The 23,411-nt window shown below is 49.4% G+C and overlaps 1 protein-coding gene across 1 annotated transcript in view; it reads right to left on the bottom strand.

Annotated features, from left to right (window-relative positions):
• The window catches only part of FREM2 (FRAS1 related extracellular matrix 2), a 583,269-nt gene that overhangs the window by 32,355 nt on the left and 527,503 nt on the right, over positions 1-23,411 (bottom strand). The window contains exon 19 of the mRNA XM_085621760.1: positions 19,844-19,971. Within this exon, the coding sequence (XP_085477886.1) occupies positions 19,844-19,971 (128 nt within the window). The remainder of the gene's footprint in view (positions 1-19,843; positions 19,972-23,411) is intronic.

Below are 23,411 nucleotides of genomic sequence, written 5' to 3'. Positions count from 1 at the left end.
CTGGTTTCTGGGAACAACACCTCCCCTTGAAATGACTCCTGGTGGCACTCCGAACTCAGACCCGCACCGAAAGACCACGCCTGCAACCTTGGCATCATATTGGACAGCAAACTCACCATGAAACGCCAGATCAATGCAGTCGCCTATGCCTGATTTCACACCCCCACAGGCTCTGAAAGATTTACAGATGGCTCCCCGTCGACACCAGGAAAGCCATCACTCAAGCCCTACTCACCAGCTGGCTGGACTACAGCAAAGCACTCACCACCTAACTCCTAAAGAGACTCCAGACGATACAGAACTCAGTTGCCAAACTCATCCTCCCCAAATGGACACACATCACCCCCAACCTCAGGAACCTCCACTGGCTCCCTATCCAGAAAACATGTCAATCCAAGATGCTGACATATGCCTACAAGTTCTCCATGACCAAGAACCAGCATACATAACTCACTGCCTAAACTTCCACCAGCCCTCCAGACATCTGCTTTCCGCCTCCTTCACCCTCGCTCATATGCCCCACATCAGCTGAAGAAACAGTGGAGGGCGTTCCTTCTCCTACCTTGCTGCCAAGTCCTGAAACGACCTTCCCCTGCACCTCAGAACATCATCCTCTCTCCATGAATTCAGAAAGGGACTCAAGACCTGGCTCTTTGACTGATCCCAGCAGGAACCCAGCACCTGGATAAACTCATGGGTGACAACCTGTGCGCTACAAATCCAAACTGATTGACTAATTAATTGATTAGAATTGGCTTAATGTAAGTAGTGCATCACTTTAAAAGGGTTTTGTTTCAATTCCTTCCCTTGGTGAGGTGGATATTATCTGACGTACTTGCAGGGACAGAGCCTTTGTTTCCTTTATTGTACAACTGTGGCTTCCTAATAAAAATTAGTTAAAATTAAAAGATTACACAATTATGTTTGATTTGCATTTATTCTTAGGGCGATTTCAAATGTTTATTCTTCAGAAGATCATATTTTTGAATATTTTGTATAAAAATCTGGTGCAACACAGCAATCAATATCAAGGTGGATTCTGTTGTTGGACCCCCATCAACCCAAACATTAGGATTTAATGGAAGATGTTATTCTGTTTAATATGTAGAGCCCTGGCTTGCTGTCGAATTAAGGACCCTCCCAACTATGTACACTTCAAGAGTCATTACCTTATATGAAATCTAGAGGAAGAGCTGATATAAAGCTGAGTGATTCTACCATTTACCGTGTGTTTGGTCCTTTCCGCCAATACAGACCTGCCATTAACAGCAAATAAGGTTTTTTGGCTTTGTCTGTAAATGGCGACTGGAAATATCATCCTGGTGTCAAACCAGGTCCATGAAACAGTCAAATGAGTCAGCTTATTAGGTGATCTACTTTTAAGTCGTAGTTAAGTTCTATAGCTTTATACGTGACATGGTGAGTCCAAAATCGCTTTAACGAGACTTCCACCATCAACACATCCCGCTCCCAAAGCGACTCAATCCTGAGCCATAAAACATCGAGCTAGTACAGCGCCTCTGCTAAAGAGCTTTAGTCCTGCTTCCAGGATGCATCCAAACAAGCACTGTATTAGTAAATTCATTTCAGTGATATATCAGATGCATTATCCATTCATGTCTCAGTGAGACTGTCTAAATGCAATGCTCCATATACATTAGAAATTAAACTAAATGTTTCATAGCAAAGTGTGCGCTTAAGCCTTCATTTAGAGAATATTGGGAAGTGCAAAATTGTTTTCTGCACTTTTAATACCAACTTTGCTTTTAGAGAAAAGTGGTGATACTGGATCCTTTTTCGCAAAAATTACTCCATAAGCAAAAAGCTGGTACGAATGTTGGACTTTTAAATGTAGGGAACACAGGGGGAAACACTGTGCCTGCATGTCATTCCGATATTTAATTCACCATCATCGTAATATAAGAATTATAACAATTATTAGTTGTGGTAACCAAGAATCATGGTATTACTACACATTGTCTGCCCTCTAAATCAGAGGCAGTTTAAGTATTCAGAAATGCTCACTGTTGCCAGAAATTAATTTATCACCACCCAACAGCTTTTCAGGGGGCTGTTCCGACCATTACTAACAGTCCTAGAACAGTGGCGGCTCTTCCGCTATGGCGGAGGAGCGTCGCCCCACTGCTTCACAGCAGTGCCAACTTTAGAAACATAAAATGATAACTTGGTTATTATCATTTTATGCTTTGTGTCCATCTGCGTTGCAGGTGGGCAGTGCTACTCTGCTCTGGAAGCAGGGGAGGAGTGGTTTGCTCACTCCTAAGTGCGCAATGACAGTTTGGTCGGCCCTCTCGGCCACCCAAAACCCACATGCGCACTTCCCTGTTCTCCATGCAGGCTGCAATACAGCCTGCATGGAGAACATGCCCACCCCTCCAGCCCCTGGCTGAGCACTGAGTCACGGCGCTCAGACCAATCACAACGCTGCATTGCAGCATTGTGATTGGCTTAGGGAGGGAGCCTGGCTGCCTGCTTCCTGTCGAACGCAGGAGAGCGGGAGCAGAGAAGAAGCGGGACCCGGCCTCAAGGTAAGTTTACAATTTTGTTTAATTCAACCTTCACCCCTGCCCCCCCCCCACATGACACCGCCCATGACTCCCACTCCCAGGGCCCAACCTCGCAACCCCTGCGCCTGCCGCTCCAACCGCAAGGCATGCCGGCCACCCTTGTCCTAGAATAGAATGAATTCTGCTTAGTAAAGTCTTCAAACTTGGCCTATGAGTCTTTGGCAGTGCCTAATTTGTGAAATAATAAGTGCCAGGGCCCTGACCAGGAGGCCAATGCTGCTTGCACCACCCATTCCCCCGTCACTGCTGCCAATGACAGTACCAAAACAACTACTAAACATCTCTCTCGGCTGCAAGTACAGCAGTTCAGATTATTCCAGGTCCCTAAATTTAAGGAATGGCTCATGAGGCAGGTATTAATAATGTTTGTATGTATGCTGTAGAACCAAAGGGAATGATGGACGGAGTGTTGAACATTGCAAGCACTCACCCGCAGTCAACTGATCTGGGTTTAATCCATCACCGTTCTTTAGCCCACTCTGCCACCCCAGTTCAGACATGGCCATATGCAAATCAGTCTGACCCTGTGCCTCATGGGAACAGTCCAGGCAGAGTGGGCTAAAGAACGGTGATGGATGAAACCCAGATCAGTTGACTGGGGGTGAGTGCTTGCAATGTTCAACACTCCGTCCATCATTTCCTTTGGTTTTTGCTTTGTTTGCCATAAGTTGGCAGGGTATGCTCAGACGTGAGTCCCTTGCTCACTTTGCCACTGGATTCAAGCAAGCCTGGCTGAAGACGGCTGAAATGCCAGAAACCGGTCCTAGGAAGCTTGTTTCCGGTCCAGGGAAGACATGGCTTGGCAGTTCGGGCTGGACTGTTCCCATGAGGCACAGGGTCAGACTGATTTGCATATGGCCATGTCTGAACTGGGGTGGCAGAGTGGGCTAAAGAACGGTGATGGATAAAACCCAGATCAGTTGACTAGGGTGTCGCGTCGCGTCTCAGCAATCACCACCACGCAGCCAGGTCAGTTTCTATTATTTATTGCATGCATATGTATCTGCAGCCAGCATGCTGCACGTCCTGCCTCGTCCCCCGCTTCCTGTGTATATCCTGCCCCTCACCCCTTGACCGGAACTGGTGTCCGGTGACCTCTCCTGCCCTCTGCCCTCCTCGGGGTCCTAGTGCCTCATTTCTCAGGACACTACATCTCCCCCCTTTGTCACAAAGGCATTACGACAGTAGCATTCGTTGGTAGTAAAATGGGACAGTCTCTTTTGTAGTCAGTTGCAGGATGTGAACTGTCGACTGATGTGACCCGTGAGATGCTGCCTAGAGCGGCATTTCACATTTCCTCTATTAGTCTCTTCGGTCTCACAATGTCTCTTCTTGGCCTCTCCACCTGTCCTTGGCCCTCCTTTGGCCTTGTTGCTTCTGCGACACCTGCTCCATTGCATTCCTTCGTTGTTGTTATCCCTTCGGTGCCTGTCACGTGTTCTTCCTCTTTTTCTTCTTTCAAGCCTTTGAAGTGTGAGCTGTTCCTTGTGATTCGCCTGCTGTCTGATTCTGCTGTTATCATTGTTCCTTTCACTTGTGTTATCGTCAATGGGTCGTGGGCGAATGCACTGTCCGACTTCCGTTGTTGTCTCTGTCGTACAATGACAGTGTCTCCTTCATGGAGGTGTGATTTGGTGGCATGTCGTCTTCCATCAGCATATTCCTTCATTCTCTTCTTGGCTGCCTCATCTTTTGCTGCCACGCCTTCGTGCCCCGGCGCGGCCAGTCCTTCTATCTGCGGCAGCCTTGTTCTGCTTGTCCTCCCTAGTACTAGCTCCGCCGGGCATTTCCCTGTAGATCCATGAGGCGTGTTTCTGTAATCCCTCAGCATTTGGCATAGTGCTTGTCCTAGGGAAATCTGCGACAGTTTCGCCCTCTGAACTGCCTTCTTGATGTTTCCCATAAATCTTTCGACCATGCCGTTTGCTTGCGGCCATAGTGGTGTTACCTTTCTGTGCTGTATTCCGAGGTAAGCCATGAACCTTCGGAACTCCTCTCCTGAGAACGGAGGGCCATTATCCGTTTTCAACGTCTCCGGGGAGCCCCATGCTGCGAATATGTCGTCCAGAACAGGTAGCGTTGCGGCTGCTGACGTTGAGGAGACTGATCGCACAATCGGGAATCTGGAGTATTCATCTATTATGACCAGTAGGTAAGTTCCCGCGTCTAGAGGTCCAAAGAAATCAGCGGCCATTGTTGTCCATACTGCTCTTGGTAGTTCCGACATTTGCAGTGGTTCTTGTCTTGCAGGCGGACCCGTCGTTTGACAGAGGTGACAGGCCGCTATCGTATCTTCGACTAGACGATCTAACCCCGGGAACCAAACCTTTTCTCTCAGCAGTTTTTTTGTCGCCACAATGCCCCTGTGTGACTCGTGTGCAATGCTGACCACTTGGCGTCGTAGCGAACGTGGAATGACTATCCTGGTGCCCCTCATTACTATTCCGCTGTTTGTCTCCGAGAGTTCCCCACTTATTTTCTGTAGAGCCAGCATCTCCTCCTTTTGTACTCCTCCCTTCCATGTGCAGTTGTTGTTTATATGTCTCCATCTTTGCTGTCTCGTCGTTTCTCGGGCCGCTCGCAGTGTGTCATCTTTTTCCGTTTCTCTCTCTATCTCTGTTAGAGTTACTGGTGCCGGCGTGCTTTGCTTTAGCACGAAGTTTAAGTATTCTTCGGCCATTGAGGCCTTTTTTTCTGCATGTGGCAGCGGATGCCGTGACATGTAGTCGGCTGGATTATGCTCTTTCCCAGGTTTGTGGACAATTTTGAAGTCGTAGTCCATTAGTCTGATGCCCCAGCACTCAATGCGGGGCGGCATCTTTGCTGCTGGGTTGCCGTAAATTGTTACTAGTGCTTGGTGGTCCGTGATGATGGTGAACGGCTTTCCGTACACAAACATGTGGTAATGCTCGCATGCCCATACCACCGCCAAGCTTTCTTTCTCCGGCTGGGAGTACGCCTTCTCAATGTCTGTCAAGCTTTTTGCTGGCATATGAGACAATCTTCCTTGGTGACTCCTTTCCCGGCAGGTGTTGTGCTAATATTGCACCTAACCCCACTGGGCTGGCGTCAACCGTCAGCTCGGTGCAGAGCCGAGGGTCGAAGTATGCGAGGTGCTCCGCCGTCATCACAGCCTTCCTGATCTCTTCGAACGACTCATTGCACTCTTGAGACCAGACAAATTTCTGGCCCTGTTTTGTTAGCTCTCTCAGCGGCGTGCTCACTGTGGCAAAGTCTTGTATGTATCGGGCACAGTAGCTTGCCAGGCCTAGGAATGACCTTATTTCTGCCACATCTGACGGTGGCTTTGTCTTCTTTAGCGTTTCCACTTTGCTGGGATCAGGCCTCATCCCTTTTTCCGAGAATATGTGTCCGAAGAAAATCAGTTCTGTTCTCCCTAGCTCGCACTTCTCTCCATTTAGTGTTAGTCCAGCCTGCTTTAGATGTTTGCACACTTGCCTTAAGGCGCTGTCATGTTCTCCGTCTGATTTCCCAAACACTAGGATGTCGTCACTGTAATTGAAACTGTTGTGTACTGGTCGTATCACCTGTCTTATTGTCTCCTGAAATATTTCGGCCGCTGACGAGATACCAAAACTGAGCCGTTTGTATCTGAATAGTCCTAGGTGTGTGGAAAATGTTGTTATGTACCTCGACTGTGGGTCCAGCTCTAGTTGGTGATACCCTTTGTATAGATCTAGCTTTGAGAATCGGCACGCCCCTGTCAGCCTGCTGATCATGTCGTTCAGATGAGGTCCTGGATGACGTTCCCTCGATATTGCAGTGTTCGGTAGTCTCATGTCCACACAGATCCTTATTTTGGACGTATTTTTCTTCGGGACTGCCACAATCGGTGATACCCACGGTGTTGGCCCGTCTGCAGGCTCAATTATGTCTTGCTGCAGTAAGTTATTTATTTCTTCCTCCACTTGCGGTTGTAGGTGGATCGGCACTCTCCTGTGATGCTGTGCCACTGGTCTCACCGCTTCATTTATGTGTAGGGTGACCTGTTTGTCTTTTAGCTTCCCCAGTCCCTGCAGTATTTCTTGATATTCTTGCAGTATGTTTTCTTTTTCTGTCATGTGGTACGTCATCGCCAACAGCCCCATGACTTGTGCCGTGACGTTACTCAGCAGGCAGGGCGCTGGGATGTCCCCTTTCAGCACATGTATTTCTTCCTGACGCGTCACGTCCTGATATGTTAGCGTCTCAGTGAACTTGCCCATGTTTTCTACTGGTGTCTTTGATCCCCACGTGAACACATCTACTGTTGATGGCGATAGCGTTGGCCTTGTTCTCATTTTCATGTACTCGGACATGCACATTATGTTGCATGTGGCACCACTGTCTAGCACAAACGTTGTTCTGTGTCGCCCGACGTCGATGTCTACTGTGGCCGTCTTTTTTATTTGCTGTTTCTCCACCAGCTGGATGTGTTCCTGCTGTCTTCCTTCTTTGGGTGTGTCGGACATGAGGTATAGCCGTGCTTCTCTCCCAGCCGTCGTCTGTTCATCCGACTCTTCCGACGAGCCTCTCTCTGCTGTCTCCATATGTCTGGCGTGTCTGGTGCCTGTTGTCCCTTGTCTTGCTGTTCGTCCCCTCTCGTTCCTAAATTGCCTGCTCATGCAGGTGCTTGCGAAGTGATTGTCCCTATTGCATTTTCTGCATTTCTGGCCCATTGCTGGGCAGGTGCCAACGTGTGGGAAGTCAAAGCCGCATCTGTAGCATGGGACCGCTTGTTTCCTGTGATGTTGTTGCTCCCTGTTGTCGTTCTTTTTGAAATGTTCCGTCATCCGATGTGCCATCGCTTCTCCCTTTTCTTTTCCAATTTGTATTTGTTTGGCATGCTGCGTGGCCCGTGCTTCTGTGCGGGCCATCGTCAGTATTTTCTCAAGTGTTGTTGGTTCTTTTAGGATGCGTGCTCTGAACTCTACTGATAAACACCCTACGATGAGGCGCGTTCGTATTGCTTCTTCGTTGTCAAATTTATCAAATTCGCAGTATGTCACCAACTTCCGCAACCTTGTCGCGAAGTCATCCATGCTTTCTTCTGGTTGCTGGCATGCTGTGTGGAACGTGTACCTTTCAAAATCGATGTTGCGTTGGGGGTCGAACTTCTCTGTGAGGCACGCTTTCGCGCCTTTGTAATCCGCCGTCTTTTCACTTGGTAGTGTCATCATTAAGTCTTCTATTTCGTCTCCGGCAAGGTTGACCAGCAGATCTAATTGTTTGCTCTCTGCGACGTCCGTCGCGCGCATGTATCGTTCAAATTGTCGTAGCCATCTCTCCCATCTGATGCCTGCTTGCGGTTCCGACATGTTGAATGGCAGCGGCCTGCGGAACACAGCTTGTGTGCTCCTTGTTTCTTCGTCACCCATATTCTTCCTTTCTTTGTTTTATTTATGTACTTCTTGCCTTCTTTCTCCTTCCTTCTTGTTCCTCTGGTGCTATTTCCTTTCTTTGGCACCTTTTTCTTGTCGTTTTCTCCTTATTTGGACCTTTTTCGTCTATTTTCCTTTTTTGCCTGACTCTAAAATGGCCTCCCGGCCTTCCTGTGCTCCTATTGGCCCAAATTGCCTGACTCCAAGATGGCCGCCGCACTCTCGCGCGATTTCGCGCTGTTCGGGACTTTGCCTGACCTTTTAAAATGGCCGCCGTCTATCTTGGGCGCTGATTGGCTCAATTCGCCTGACTTTAAGATGGCCGCCTCCTCTCGCGAGAGTTCGTTGAAGCTCACGCACGGGAGGGATCTTAATCTTTCCTTCAGTTTCACTATCGCGCTGCTCTTACTTCTGTTAGCAGCGCCGGGGTGGGCTCCCGCAACGATGTTTTCTTCTGCTGGCGCTTCGGACCAGGGTGGGCTCCTGGCTCCGAATTTTGTTCCGCGACCGGGTGGGCTCCGACAGTCGCCGCGACGCGTGGATTTCGATCCCGCCTCGTCGCCAGTTGTCGCGTCGCGTCTCAGCAATCACCACCACGCAGCCAGGTCAGTTTCTATTATTTATTGCATGCATATGTATCTGCAGCCAGCATGCTGCACGTCCTGCCTCGTCCCCCGCTTCCTGTGTATATCCTGCCCCTCACCCCTTGACCGGAACTGGTGTCCGGTGACCTCTCCTGCCCTCTGCCCTCCTCGGGGTCCTAGTGCCTCATTTCTCAGGACACTACATAGGGGTGAGTGCTTTCAATGTTCAACACTCCGTCCATCATTTCCTTTGGTTTTTGCTTTGTTCGCCATAAGTTGGCAGGGTATGCTCAGAAGTGAGTCCCTTGCTCACTTTGCCACTGGATTCAAGCAAGCCTGGCTGAAGACGGCTGAAAGGCCAGAAACCGGTCCTAGGAAGCTTGTTTCCGGTCCAGGGAAGACATGGCTTGGCAGTTCGGGCTGGACTGTTCCCATGAGGCACAGGGTCAGACTGATTTGCATATGGCCATGTCTGAACTGGGGTGGCAGAGTGGGCTAAAGAACGGTGATGGATTAAACCCAGATCAGTTGATTGGGGGTGATTGCTTGCAATGTTCAACACTCCGTCCATCATTTCCTTTGGTGTTTGCTTTGTTCGCCATAAGTTGGCAGGGTATGCTCAGACGTGAGTCCCTTGCTCACTTTGCCACTGGATTCAAGCAAGACTGGCTGAAGACGGCTCAAATGCCAGAAACCGGTCCTAGGTAGCTTGTTTCCGGTCCAGGGAAGACATGGCTTGGCAGTTCGGGCTGGACTGTTCCCATGAGGCACAGGGTAAGACTGATTTGCATATGGCCATGTCTGAACTGGGGTGGCAGAGTGGGCTAAAGAACGGTGATGGATTAAACCCAGATCAGTTGACTGGGGGTGAGTGCTTGCAATGTTCAACACTCCGTCCATCATTTCCTTTGGGTTTTGCTTTGTTTGCCATAAGTTGGCAGGGTATGCTCAGACGTGAGTCCCTTGCTTACCTTGCCACTGGATTCAAGCAGGCCTGGCTGAAGACGGCTGAAATGCCAGAAACCGGTCCTAGGAAGCTTGTTTCCGGTCCAGGGAAGACATGGCTTGGCAGTTCGGGCTGGACTGTTCCCATGAGGCACAGGGTCAGACTGATTTGCATATGGCCATGTCTGAACTGGGGTGGCAGAGTGGGCTAAAGAACGGTGATGGATTAAACCCAGATCAGTTGACTGGGGGTGAGTGCTTGGAATGTTCAACAGTCCATCCATCATTTCCTTTGGTTTTTGCTTTGTTCGCCATAAGTTGGCAGGGTATGCTCAGACGTGAGTCCTTTGCTCACTTTGCCACTGGATTCAAGCAAGCCTGGCTGAATACGGCTGAAATGCCAGAAACCGGTCCTAGGAAGCTTGTTTCCGGTCCAGGGAAGACATGGCTTGGCAGTTCGGGCTGGACTGTTCCCATGAGGCACAGAGTCAGACTGATTTCCATATGGCCATGTCTGAACTGGGGTGGCAGAGTGGGCTAAAAAACGGTGATGGATTAAACCCAGATGAGTTGACTGGGGGTGAGTGCTTGCAATGTTCAACACTCCGTCCATCATTTCCTTTGGTTTTTGCTGTATGTATGCTGTAGTCATAAACAAGCATTGTTTTGCTCCTCTCTAAATTAGATGAGCAGCGCCACTATGTGGCAGACTGTCATAAGTGCGGTGTTAACAATTGAGTGCCTGCACCGAGCACCGTAAACCACTGGCTCAAATTTAGAACTGATTTTTGGGGTTGAATGACGAAAGGCGGAAGATTCAGGGATTCAAACCAGAGTGATCTGGCGACTAGTTACCCAGAATATAAGGTTCAAGATTGGTTTCCCCCATAGGTAAGTATGTGGGGGTGACAGCCACTCAGAACTGTCACACAAGATGCGCCGTTAGGGGCCTGGCTAGGGAAGACCCGGCACTTAGTTGGCAAAATATGAGAAGATAATTAATGGTTTGTTGCAAAAAGAAGATACCAAGGTCTAATTGTGACGTTCGATGCCACAAATAAATTAAAACCAGCATTGGAATAGCTATAAGGGGTGGCCTTGGCAAGATTGCGATTTTTCTTTCTTTTTCTTAATTGTAAACATTTGCATTAGACAATGAGGGGCTTATTTACAAGCTCCTTGCGCTGCCATTACGTCACTTTTTCCCCATATTAAAAGTGACACACCAGCGGTGCAAGGGGCTTGTAAATAAGCCCCTAAAAGTGTAAAAGTAATACAGCAATTACAATTCCAAATGTCTAACAGTGGCATGCATACTTTTTCAAAAAGGGTAAATAAAAAATGACCCATGACAAAATTCTGCAGAAATTAGCCTACAAGCTAAAATGGACTGGCGCACTACCTCACTTTATTGGCATAGCAAAATGTGAATGAAACAGGAACCGACTAATGGCTGAAGAGGGCTAACCAAAAAGTCTGTCTAAATATCTATTTTTAGTATGAGTTTCGGGGAAAACATGAGGCTGGTGACTTCTTTCTAGTGTTGCACGGGTTTCTCTGGACTCAAAATATTTGTGTGTAAAATTGATAAAGGGTAAAGACCTAGGGGGCCGATTCCAATCCTGGAAAAAGGCTGTACAAATCGTTGTATGGAGCGTTTTTCCCGTACAACTCGTACCCGGTAAACTTTTCTTACAACCTAGGAAGTACGATTCGTACAGAAAGCTTCTTTCCATACAAATCGTACAAAAGACCATACAGCTAAAATAAACCAACGATTCTGATCCGGAACAGCTTGCACGCGACGTCTTTATGTATTTAAGCAGCGGTTTCCAGCCCAGCAAGTACGAATCGTCCCTACGGCACTCCGTACGGCTCTTTTCTTACAGGAGCCAAAAACAGCTGTAAAAGCAGAGTCACCAGGGGTACGAGTCGTACAGGCATACACCCCCGTGTGTTGTGTATGTACGGTGCATACCCCAACATCGCGTATGTACTGTGCATACCCCCAACATCGCGTACCCCAACATCGCGTACCCCAACATCGCGTATGTACTGTGCATACCCCCAACATCGCGTACCCCAACATCGCGTATGTACTGTGCGTACCCCCAACATCGCGTACCCCAATATGACGTACCCCAACATCGCGTATGTATGCACCGTACATACATGATGTTGGGGTACGCGATGTTGGGGTAAACAATGTTGGGGGTACGCACCGTACATACATGATGTTGGGTTACGCAATCAATCAATCAATCAGTGACACTTATAGAGCGCGCTACATACCCGTAGGGTCTCAAGGCGCTGGGGAGGGGTGGTGCCGCTACTGCTCGAACAGCCAGGTCTTCAGCTTCTTCCTGAAGGAGAGGTGGTCTTGGGTCAGGCGCAGGTCGGACGGGAGGGAGTTCCAGGTCTTGGCGGCCAGGTAGGAGAAGGATCTTCCTCCTGTAGTCGCTCTTCGGATGCGGGGGACAGCGGCGAGGGCGTGGTTAGCTGATCGGAGGTGGCGTTTGGGAGCGTAGAAGTTGACTCGGCTGTTGAGGTAGCTCGGGCCTTGGTCGTGTAGGGCTTTGTGTGCGTGGGTGAGGAGGCGGAATGTGATTCTCTTGTTGACGGGGAGCCAGTGAAGGCCTCTCAGATGTCCGGAGATGTGGCTGGATCGTGGGATGTCGAGGATGAGTCTGGCTGAGGCGTTTTGGATCCGCTGGAGTCTCTTCTGGAGCTTGGCGGTGGTCCCGGCGTAGAGGGCGTTGCCGTAGTCCAGTCGGCTGGTGACGAGGGCCTGGGTGACGGTCTTCCTGGTCTCTGTGGGGATCCACCAGAAGATCTTCCGTAGCATGCGTAGGATGTTGAAGCACGCCGAGGAGACGCTGTTGACTTGTCTGGTCATGGAGAGGGAGGAGTCCAGGATGAAGCCCAGGTTTCGTGCATGGTCAGTTGGTTTGGGTGCGGTGCCCAGGGCGGGGGGCCACCAGGAGTCGTCCCAGGCGGAGGGTGAAGGGCCCAGGATGAGGACTTCCGTCTTGTCCGAGTTCAGTTTCAGGCGGCTGGTCGTCATCCACTCGGCTACCTCTTTCATCCCTTCGTGCAGGTTGGCTCTGGCGGCGGCGGGGTCGTTGGTCAGGGAGAGGATCAGCTGTGTGTCGTCGGCGTAGGAGATGATGCTGAGGTGGTGTTTGCGTACGATGGCCGCGAGGGGGCTCATGTAGACGTTGAAGAGGGTGGGGCTCAGGGATGATCCTTGGGGGACGCCGCAGATGACTTCGGAGGCCTCTGACTTGTACGGTGGTAGGCGGACTCGCTGTGTTCTTCCGTTGAGGAAGGAGATGATCCATTCCAGCGCCTTGTCCTGGATTCCGATGTTGCTGAGGCGCCGTATTAGGGTGCGGTGGCAGACCGTGTCGAATGCCGCGGAGAGGTCTAGGAGGATGAGGGCCGCTGTTTCTCCGTTGTCCATCAGGGCTCGGATGTCATCTGTGGCGGCGATGAGGGCGGTCTCGGTGCTGTGTTTGGCTCGGAAGCCGGACTGTGAGGGGTCGAGGGATCCGTTCGTCTCGAGGAAGGCGGCCATCTGCTTGTTGACGGTCTTCTCGATGACTTTGGCTGGAAACGGGAGAAGCGAGATGGGGCGGTAGTTCTTGAGGTCGGTGGGGTCCGCTGTTGGTTTCTTGAGTAGAGCGCTGAGTTCGGCGTGTTTCCAGCTTTCAGGGAAGATGGCGGTGTCGAAGGATGTGTTGATGATGTCTCTCAGGTGGGGTGCGATGACAGCGTCGGCCTTGTTGAAGACGTGGTGAGGGCAGGGGTCGGTTGGTGATCCGGAGTGGATGGAGTTCATCGTGCGGATGGTGTCTTCTGTGCTGATCGGGGTCCAGGCGTGGAGGGTGGTGGTGGGGGGGGGTGGCTGGTCGGCCGTGGTGTGCGTTGGTTGGTTGTTGAAACTGCTGTGTATGTCCGTGATCTTGTTGTGGAAGTATGAGGCGAGGGAGTTGCAGAGGTCTTGTGATGGGGTGATGTCGTTGTTTCCTGCGTTGGGGTTGGAGAGCTCTTTCACGATGTTGAAGAGTTCCTTGCTGTTGTGTGCGTTGTTGTCCAGCCGGTCCTTGAATGCTGTTCTTTTGGCGGCGCGGATCAGCTGGTGGTGTTTCCGGGTGGCCAGTTTGTAGGAGGTCCTGTTGTCCGGTGTTGGGTCCCTTTTCCAGACTTTCTCGAGGGCTCGGCAGTTCTTCTTGGAGCTCTTGAGTTCGTCGGTGAACCATGGGGCCTTCTTGCTGCCGGGTCTGTTGGGCGGGGTCCTCAGCGGGGCGAGCTCGTCCGCGCAGTTGCTGATCCACTTCGTGATGTTATCGGCGGCCTGGCTGGGGTTCGCTGAGCTGGCCGGAGGGTGTTGGCTCAGGGAGGTTGCGAGCTGGTCTGCTGTGATCTTGTTCCAGCTTCTGCGGGCGGTGTGTTGCTGGTGTTGGTGGGTCGTCGTTCTCTTGAAGGTGAAGTGGACGCAGCTGTGGTCCGTCCAATGAAGCTCTGTGGCGTGGCTGAAGTCGATGTCTGTGCTGGATGAGAAGACGGCGTCGAGTGTGTGTCCGGCGAGGTGGGTGGGGGTGGACACCAGTTGCTTGAGTCCCAGGTTGGCGAGGTTGTCGAGCAGGGCGCTGGTGTTGTGGTCGTTGTTGTTCTCCAGATGGAAGTTGAGGTCTCCCAGGAGGATGTAGTCAGCGGAGGGGAGGGCATGCGGGCTGACGAAGTCGGCGATGTCCTCGCTGAATTGCGTGCGTGGTCCAGGGGGTCGGTAGATCAGGGTGCCTCTGAGGGTGGTCTTCGGGTCGGTGTGGATCTGGAAATGCAGGTGTTCGGCGGTGGTCAGGGTGTTGTCGGTGCTGGTCGTGAGACGGATGGTGTTCCTGTGGATGATGGCGATGCCTCCTCCCATCTGGTTGGCGTTTCGGTCCCTCCGGACGATCTTGTAGCCCTCTGGGATAGCGATGGCGATGTCGGGAGCTGAAGAGGCGTTCATCCAGGTCTCCGTGAGGAAGGCAACGTCAGGGGCTGTGGCGTCTAGGAGGTTCCAGAGTTCGATGGCGTGTCTGTGGACGGAGCGGGTGTTGAGCAGGATGCACTTGAGGTGGGTGCTGCTGGTATTCGACTTGGCGGGTGCTGGTACGGGGCTGGTCCGGATGCTGGAGAACTTGCAGGCGTGGCAGCTGAAGGGTCCGTGGGTGCGTTTTGGAGTGGCTTGGTGGCAATCAGGGAGTCGGCCGGTGTTGAGTGCGGTGAGGGTGGCGGCGGAGTACGTCAGGCGGGTCGGTCGGGGTCCTCGTGGGCCAGGGGTCCTGGCGCTGGTCGCGATCCGGTCGCGGACGGGCGCAGACGGGCTTACCTTTGGCGCGCCTTCGGCGCACAATCGGCGCGCCCGCTGCGCGTGACCGCTGCGCGTTCGCACGGTCGCCATTTGAGGCGAAGTGCGCGGGTGGGCGGAGCAGCTGGGAGGCGGGAGCGGGGAGGGTACAGAATACAAGAAAGGGCGGGGAAAAGCGGCGTTTGGCGGGAAGGGAGGGCGGAGGGCGGCGGGCAACCAGGGAAGGAGGCAAAACACGGGGAAACGGAATACAGCGAAACAGGCACAAAGATTGGTCAAAACAAGGGAAAAACGGGTTAAAGACAATCAGGCACAAATTCGCGTTAAACAAAGGTCAAAACAACCGCAGCGGCGGCAGTCCGGAACGAGGCAGCAGCGAGGCACAAGGAAGCAAGGGGCACACGCAGCAGCAGGTGGCCGTGCGGCGCGGGGGTGTCCCACAAGTGGGTCACACTCACCTGCGTCGCACGGTCGCCTTTTGAGGCCAAGTGCGCGGGTGGGCGGAGCAGCTGGGAGGCGGGAGCGGGGAGGGTACAGAATACAAGAAAGGGCGGGAAAAAGCGGCGTTTGGCGGGAAGGGAGGGCGGAGGGCGGCGGGCAACCAGGGAAGGAGGCAAAACACGGGGAAACGGAATACAGCGAAACAGGCACAAAGATTGGTCAAAACAAGGGAAAAACGGGTTAAAGACAATCAGGCACAAATTCGCGTTAAACAAAGGTCAAAACAACCGCAGCGGCGGCAGTCCGGAACGAGGCAGCAGCGAGGCACAAGGAAGCAAGGGGCACACGCAGCAGCAGGTGGCCGTGCGGCGCGGGGGTGTCCCACAAGTGGGTCACCACAAGTGGGTACGCACTGTACATAAACAACGCACGGGGTGTATGCCTGTACGACTCGTACCCCTGTACGACTTGCACCCCAGGAACAACTTTTCCCGGGATACTGTCATGCCCCGGAGCCCTGCCTAGCGATAGCGAGAGTATAAAAGGAGCGTAAACGCTCACGAACGCGCTTTGCGTTCTAGCTCTTGGCCCCATTTCCGTCCGTATTGCTGAACCTGACTTCCGATTCCATTGCTTCCGGATTCCTCTGTGCGTTCTCTTCGCAGGAGGACGAGTCTGTTTCGCTAGCGTTCTGTAAACGCTGGCCTATATCCCCGCAGGACTTTTAAGTCCCGATCGTCGCTGATATCCACTCCAGCAACCTTCCCCCTCCATCGGGAAGTTCGCAGGGATATCGATTTCGGAGTTTTTTCGCAACTCCGTCCACCGGGTGTTTCACCCGGGATCTCGGCGCCATCACCCAGCCGAGGAGAGCTCAGACCCTACGCTCTGCATCAAAAAGAAAGGAGGCATTTGCATCTTAGCCTCGCTCCCAATCCCCTTTTGTTTTATTTCCTTTGTTTTTACTTTCTTTGACCGTGTCCTACCCTACCTACTCTTGTTGGTCTGATCCCTTCCTCGCTGCGTGCGGGGTCCCATAAGAGTGTTTCTTGCTGGGCCTTGTGGGGGTTTCTCCACTGTGCTGCTACAATTTGGAGAATACTTGGGAAGACTTGCGTGAACCACTTGGTAATATTGAATCTCCTCAACAGAGCTACGGTACAAAATCTGCAGCAGATATAAACCATATACGAACTCTGTTCTACCGTAGCATAGTGGGGGATTCTCTTCTTTGACGCTGTCCTATGTATTTACTGTTCGCCTGGAACCAGCAGTAGGATGCTGTCTTATCCGTACGGAATTAGCAGTAGAATGCTGTCTTCAGCCTCACCTGTCCCAGACGTGGAACCCTTATCCTTCCTGAAGTATTCCCGCCTTCCCTTGTTTTGTTTCCCTGTTTTCCCTGGGTGTGCCATCCGTTACTCTAGAGTCTGATAGAGTCGGAAGGCCACGGGGGAAGGCTGTGGTATTCTCTCCAGATTCCTGACGCTCCTGCGGAACCTCCTGGTATTCATAACAGATACGAGTCGTACAAAGTCCGCTTCGTAGCAGGTAATGGCATTCCCCGTGTACGGGACGTTTTCCATACAAATCGTAAATCGGAAAGTCGGTCCGGATCGTACTAGTACGGTCGGAATGCATTTTTACAATTTGTATGGAAAAGTGTCCGGTCCATCTCGTACAACTTTTCCCGATCCGATTTGTACAAATCGGATCGGGAAAAGTTTTATTTTTCCCATACGAATCGTACTTCGCGGGTCGGACGGGACTTGTATGATTTGTATGGAGAAATTTACCGATACGAGTCGGATGGGAAAAAAAAATACAGGAACGGAATCGGCCCCTTAGTGTGTCTGTTATAGGTGTCTATTTCCAACTTGTAAAGCACAGATTTAAATCCTGGAAGATCCACTCAGCTTTCCATTCTTGCAAGGTTGATAAACATTCCTGAGTTAGTTAGACCTTGGAATATGTTTTGCCCCGTGCTCTATGAATGCTTGTGACAGAGCTGCATCATCATCAACTAGTGAACAAAAATGTGGGTCGGTGGCTCAGTGGACAAATGCATCCACTCCAGGGATCTGTGTGACCTCATGGTCACAGATTAGAATTCCTGTGCGTCCACTCAGCCTTTCATCCTTCTGAAGTCAATAAAACAAGTATCACTGATTGGGTAACAATAAACATCTGTTATTTCAGAGCCAAGAGATCCGAGACATGGGCGAACCTGCGCTTGACAAATGCATGCTATGTTATGGTAAAAGTGATGACAGATAGATTTAAAATGCATTTCTGTTCTAAGATTTCAAAGACACCAAGGAGCTCCATAGAGCATGTTTGGAAGATGTATAAAGCTTTAATATTAATAATGTTGCATGTTTTTTCTATTGGGCCTGCTCAGTGCTTAACCTGACGAGTGCCCCCACCGATGGTTGCTGGTGGGGGCACTCGTTTTTGGGGACTGGCACTTATTTTACCTCATCAGACCTTTCTGAGAACAAGAGAGGGAAAAAGACACAAAGAGAAAAGAAGGAGGAAGCCATCACACATGGAGAAAGTAGAAACCTGCAGGAGTCAGCTAAAGAGGCAGGGAGTGTCTAGTCATGGATTATAGAGGCCCGAGGTGCACTGAAGACAACACAACCTTGGCATTTGGTGCGCTGATATATAATAGCACCTGCCGCGGGCTTCTGAGGTGAGTTTTGGGCACCTGCACTCCTTAGTGTACAAATTAGGCACTGGGCCTGCTACAGTATGGCTGACATTGCACAGCACAGTAAACATCTGGTGTTGCTCAGCAAAATGCTACGCACTGTTAACTATTGTTAACAGTTGTTCGTTTTTTCCCTTGTTTATCTACTCTACTGGCTAAGTAGGACACAGGATTGTGTCCCATTTTATGTATTGTTTTGTATGATTATATCCTAAACTTACAAGTAAATACCAGACCTCTGTCCGGCTGGACAAGTCCACTAAACATAGCTACGATTGAGTCTATATTCCCTTTCTGGGGACCACTGTTGTTGAAAACAATTGTCTCCCAAGGTCTCCCAAGGTCCCTGGTCGACTTCTCCTGGGTTCCCTTGTTGTTGCAGAATATGCACTGTGTTAACTATGCAACAATAAAGGCCCGAGTTTACAATGAGATCTCAAATTTGGTTACACACACCACGCACACGTACCCACTGAGCTACCTAATAGCTTGCGACACAAATACTTTATTTTATAGTTCTGCACTTGTGACATGGAAAGCAAGAGGAAATGATCATTACAAAGACACATTTTGTTCACATATCACGCCATGCTGCTGGTTTTAAAATAATATTCAATGAAAACCTTATCTTTTAACGATAACAAGAAAAATCAGAACCTGCGAACTTTGCAGCTTTCTAAAAAAATAGTCAGGAAGCTTCGGTTTCACGGCCCATTTCCCGGTATGTGTAAACATAGGATGTGAACAAGTAGCGGAGGCTGACACACTCGGTGAGGAGGGCGCTTAGAGGCCCTCTTCAGAGGGCCATTTTAACACCTTTCATCGGCTGAATAATTGAGACCACGGGAACCTGTCCACCTCCATTACAGTCCACATGCCCCCGACTATCACATAACGTCAACATCTAGTATTTTCGGACTGTACAGGGAAACAGCCTTGCTGCGGGCGCTCGGAGTTGAAAGGTCATCTCGTCACGCGCGCGACAGCTGATCCTGTTAACAACACTGTGGCGCGCGGAAGCGGAGCAGCCACTGAGGGGATCAAAGCTGATGATAAAAGTCAGACATATTTTTCGGGCATGGGCACTCTGTGTTGGAAAATATCAGTATGCCACGGCCCACAGACCACCTTAGACCCCGATGCGAACTAAGTATAAATCTAGCACCGTCGTTTTACATCTACATTTGAAGAAAATGTACCATCATTACAATTATCCTTAAAATTCCAAGAGTGCTTGTGGAAAACCGAGATAGTCACATTTTAATGGTGAACAAAGACACGAGGGACAATGTTTAGTAATGGTGTACACTCAAATGCAACTATTTCCCCCTTTCCATGCACTCCCACTAATTCTGAGGATGGTTGTGGCCTATTTCCACTCTGGACAGGGATTTACACCTGCCCTTGACAGGTTTGCACCTCTTAAAATATCCAACATGTGATTGTGTCCTAGAAAGGTCTGTAAATGAACAAAAATGTATGAGTTTGTGGGCGATTACCAAATTTTCGTGGCATTCATTCCCTTTAACATGCAGGATCCACCCATGGGAGCAGATTTACCCACCAGTGCTTTTTACACAATCTGTGAGTAAATCAATTTATGAATATACATTCGTATTCTGTGAATTTCTGGGTCTTCATTGTAAATGATGCTTATTCTGCCCTTACGCCCTTGATGTTTGGCTGCTATATGTATGGTAATTGACAAGTGACAGACCCTCTTTTTTCCCCACAGATACATTGAACTTGCAAACAAACATACACGAATGTCCTTAATACTTTTTGAGAATTCAGGACCACCGCTCATGTAAGAAAACACTGAGGTCTTAGTTTACCGCAAAGTCGGAAACAAAGCTCCACTGCTGTATGGGCTGGTTGTAGGTCGGCTCACTGCGCACCAGGCTGAGGGTAAAGGTGAGCCCAGGATGGTCAACACACATGATCATCGAACTCAGGGCGGTGGCTGAAAAACAGAACATGCACTCATTCATTTGATTTATTTATGTCTTCCTAGGCTGGAAATATCAATCCTGAACACATGCGCAACAAGGAACCTAATTAGTTTGCCAACAGGATTTCGGAACATCCAAGTGCAAACAATTACCCCTTCCCTGCTCATGATGGAACCACTCCGTCATGAGCCACGGTTGCGCTGTGCTCATGACGGAGTGGTTCCGTCATGCTGCTCCGCCCACGCGGCTCTAATTCCCCGCCTGTGCGGGCGATTAGCGCAGTGGGCGGAGACGTGATGGAACCACTCCGTCATGAGCACAGCTCAACTGTGGCTCGTGACGGAGCGGTTCCGTCACGAGCACAGCGCCACCGCGCTGCTCCCAAACCCCCCCCCCCCCCCAGCGCCGCGGCGGAATTCCTGCCGCGGCGAAGGGGTTAATGATGTCTATGGATATTCTTTTCAGTATTAGACAGAAAAAATAAATAGCAGATCACATAATACAGAAACATATTTATGACATATTGGTGAAAATACGTGTGGCCTTACACCACTACAACTGATTTGGAACAATGTGTACTAATATACACAGATTGAGACATTTATTACTGCAGTGCAAAGATGTTACCAACAAAGCAGAACATAACTGAGGTGAGAAAATAATGATTTATGACTTTAGTTGAGGGAGGAGAGAAGGAGCATCATGACCCACTCAACGCTTCTCATCCCATGGATCAAGGCCAACCCCCACACACAGAAATGATAATAAATAGCATATTACATCTTATATGCTATGTATTTTCACTTGCAGAGATAATGTAGCAAATAACACACTATTTTGGAAAAGTTTAACCACCAGTGTTTACACAATGCAATCAAAGCTTTACTTGAAAGAATCATATCTTCCATATGAACAGATAGGCCACGTGTAAGAATATTTTTTTATTACACCATTGTTGTTCTGAATTAGGGTGAATGGCTTGACCTTCAAGGAAACACTGAGCACTAGAATGAAGGACATATTGAGCTACATTTTCAGAGAGCTGGAGTAGCCCACCTCTACTAATTGCACCCGCATAATGGGAGGATAATAGACTGTTTTATCCTGTGAGTTGAAATTACATATCACCACCTTTCAAATACTGTCACTCAACGTCTGCCAATAAGAATTCAGAAAATGTGTGTCCTCCTATTGCAAAGTAAATTCCGTGATAGACGAGAGACTCGACAATGATGTTTAAAATGGTGCCTTCAAATTGGAAATGTAAATATGCCGTTTGCAGGAAATAGGTATGAAAGATGTAAGCAAAAAAAAAGTTATGTGATTAATGGCTACTAACAAAGGCAAAAGAGATTTTCCACATCATCTCCACCTGTGTATAAACACTTCCTCCCCCCAAAAAACCTTCACCTGCCTTCCTATTGCAAGAGGTGGACTCTACCCTTGGACTATACCATTTTTGAGGAGCTTATCAACAGAGAAATGTGTTACTACGCTGCCACAATACATTTGCGCAGCTGGTGCGTCACTTTTTGTGACGCTCCGGTGGGGCAGGAGCCTGCTCCATATTTACCAGGCAGCACCAAGCAATTTTTTGGGGCTTAATGCTGCCTTGTAAATATCGTTCCCTTTAACGCAGTTTTCTGCGTTAAAGCGTAGTGCGCTGGGTGTTGCTGGGGGCGTTCCCAGCAACATCCATGTATTTTTGACACTGCCCAAGATTTACGAGAGATCGTAAATCTGAGGCAGCGCCAAAAACGTACACCTCCCCAACGAGGCGAAATATCTTTATTTCTCCTCATTTTCCATTTTCTATGTGCGTTTAATTCTGCAGTACACATAGAGGAAAGCACCTTTTGTGATTTTGTGATTATTTTTGTGCAGGAAGGTTTCCCTTCCGGCACGAAAACAATCATCCCCGGAATGCAGGCTCTCTTGCAAAGGTGTCTGCATTGGTGCACGGCAGCCCACTGTGCACCAGCGCAGAAGAAAAGGACAGGAATGCGCCGCATCTGATAGATGTAGCGCTTTCCTGCCCTTTTCTTTTGCCGCAGGGCAGTGCTGCAGGAAGGACTGTGGCGCTGCCCTACGGCAAAAACTCATAAATGAGGCACTTAAGGTTTTGGATTACACTGAAGTAAACAAGCCTTCGGCCGCTAGAATAACCAAGAGGCAAAACAGTCATATTGTAACTCCACGTGGACCTTGATACTGTGGTAAATAATACAGAGGATTCAGGGAAATAAAACCGTGCTTTTAGTTTTTTGATAAGGTTTGAAATTACCTAAACGCACTACAGGGACCAAGGCCCATACCATGCTGGTCCTCACAAAAACCTTTGTTTGTCTGGGTTTATTAATACTGTGAGGGGACACACAGACACACACACACTCTCACCCTCTCTCTCTCTGATGGTGTTTTACATGCTGCACAGAAGTAATAGAGCGTTGTGATATTTTGAAAATTGTAGGGGTACATTATATTTATAAATAGTCCCTACCCGCATATAATCTTGTGTGTGTTAATATTAGTTAGTAATTTGTGTTGTAATAATCGATGGAAAATGAAGTGTTAGAATGAGTCGTGCCATTAGAGAGAAGTAAAATTGCATTTAGATGGAATTATGTAATTCTCGATGTTCATTGCAAATGCTTAACAAGGTAGTTCACAAGTAATGTAATGCATTAGATTTTAACGTGCACCATATTAAGGTCTGCACATGAAGAAATGATTAATTGTGCTTTAAATGTGATGAAATGTGGCGCTTGCAGATGCAACATTTATTAATGCGTGTAATTCCCAAAGCGTAAAGGCCTAAATGAATGTTCACGTTTTGCAATGAAAGGCCTATTAGTTTTCTTATGTTAGCTGGTTTGTGTAGGCCTGAAATGCATTTTCCCTGGTAAAGCTCTCATTTGGAGGCAGTCAGCGAAATGTATGTGCGTGCAAGGTTGTTCTGTTCTCATGCTTCTGTTGCAGGTGCAAGGACACCGTCCTCGTTAGTTAGACTAACGCCATTTGTTTTAGGAGTTTAGGTATGGAGAAGACCTGCTACAAAGTATCTAGGAATGCCGATAATTGGGAGCCGATATTCTTTGTCGCTGAAGAAGCCTGAGACCCAAGGACATATCAACCGTTGCTGGACCGAGTACAAGATTTGGTGGAAAATTACCTACGAGAGGTGCATGGCCAGAGGAGGTGTTTCAGGGGCGTGTTCTATCAATTGTGCCTTTTGTTTTAGGGACAGTGCCCTGAGGGATGAGTTAGCAGAGAGCCATTAGAGGGAAGGGATCGATTCTTAGAAGGAAGGCTTAGAACGAACTCTGTAGCTTTGGCTACTGACCCTTCCGGAGCGAGTGTACTTCTTATGAAGTCTTCAGAGCTGACACCTTTTCTTGGTCTTGCCTGGGAAATGCTAAGTAGTGATGCCATTTTAGTGGTAGTGTAGGGA

This window comes from Triturus cristatus, chromosome 8 (assembly GCF_964204655.1).
Source record: "Triturus cristatus chromosome 8, aTriCri1.1, whole genome shotgun sequence".
Taxonomy (NCBI): Eukaryota; Metazoa; Chordata; class Amphibia; order Caudata; family Salamandridae; genus Triturus; species Triturus cristatus.
The sequence above is the reverse complement of the archived record's forward strand: the minus strand, read 5'-3'. Positions and strand labels throughout refer to the sequence as shown.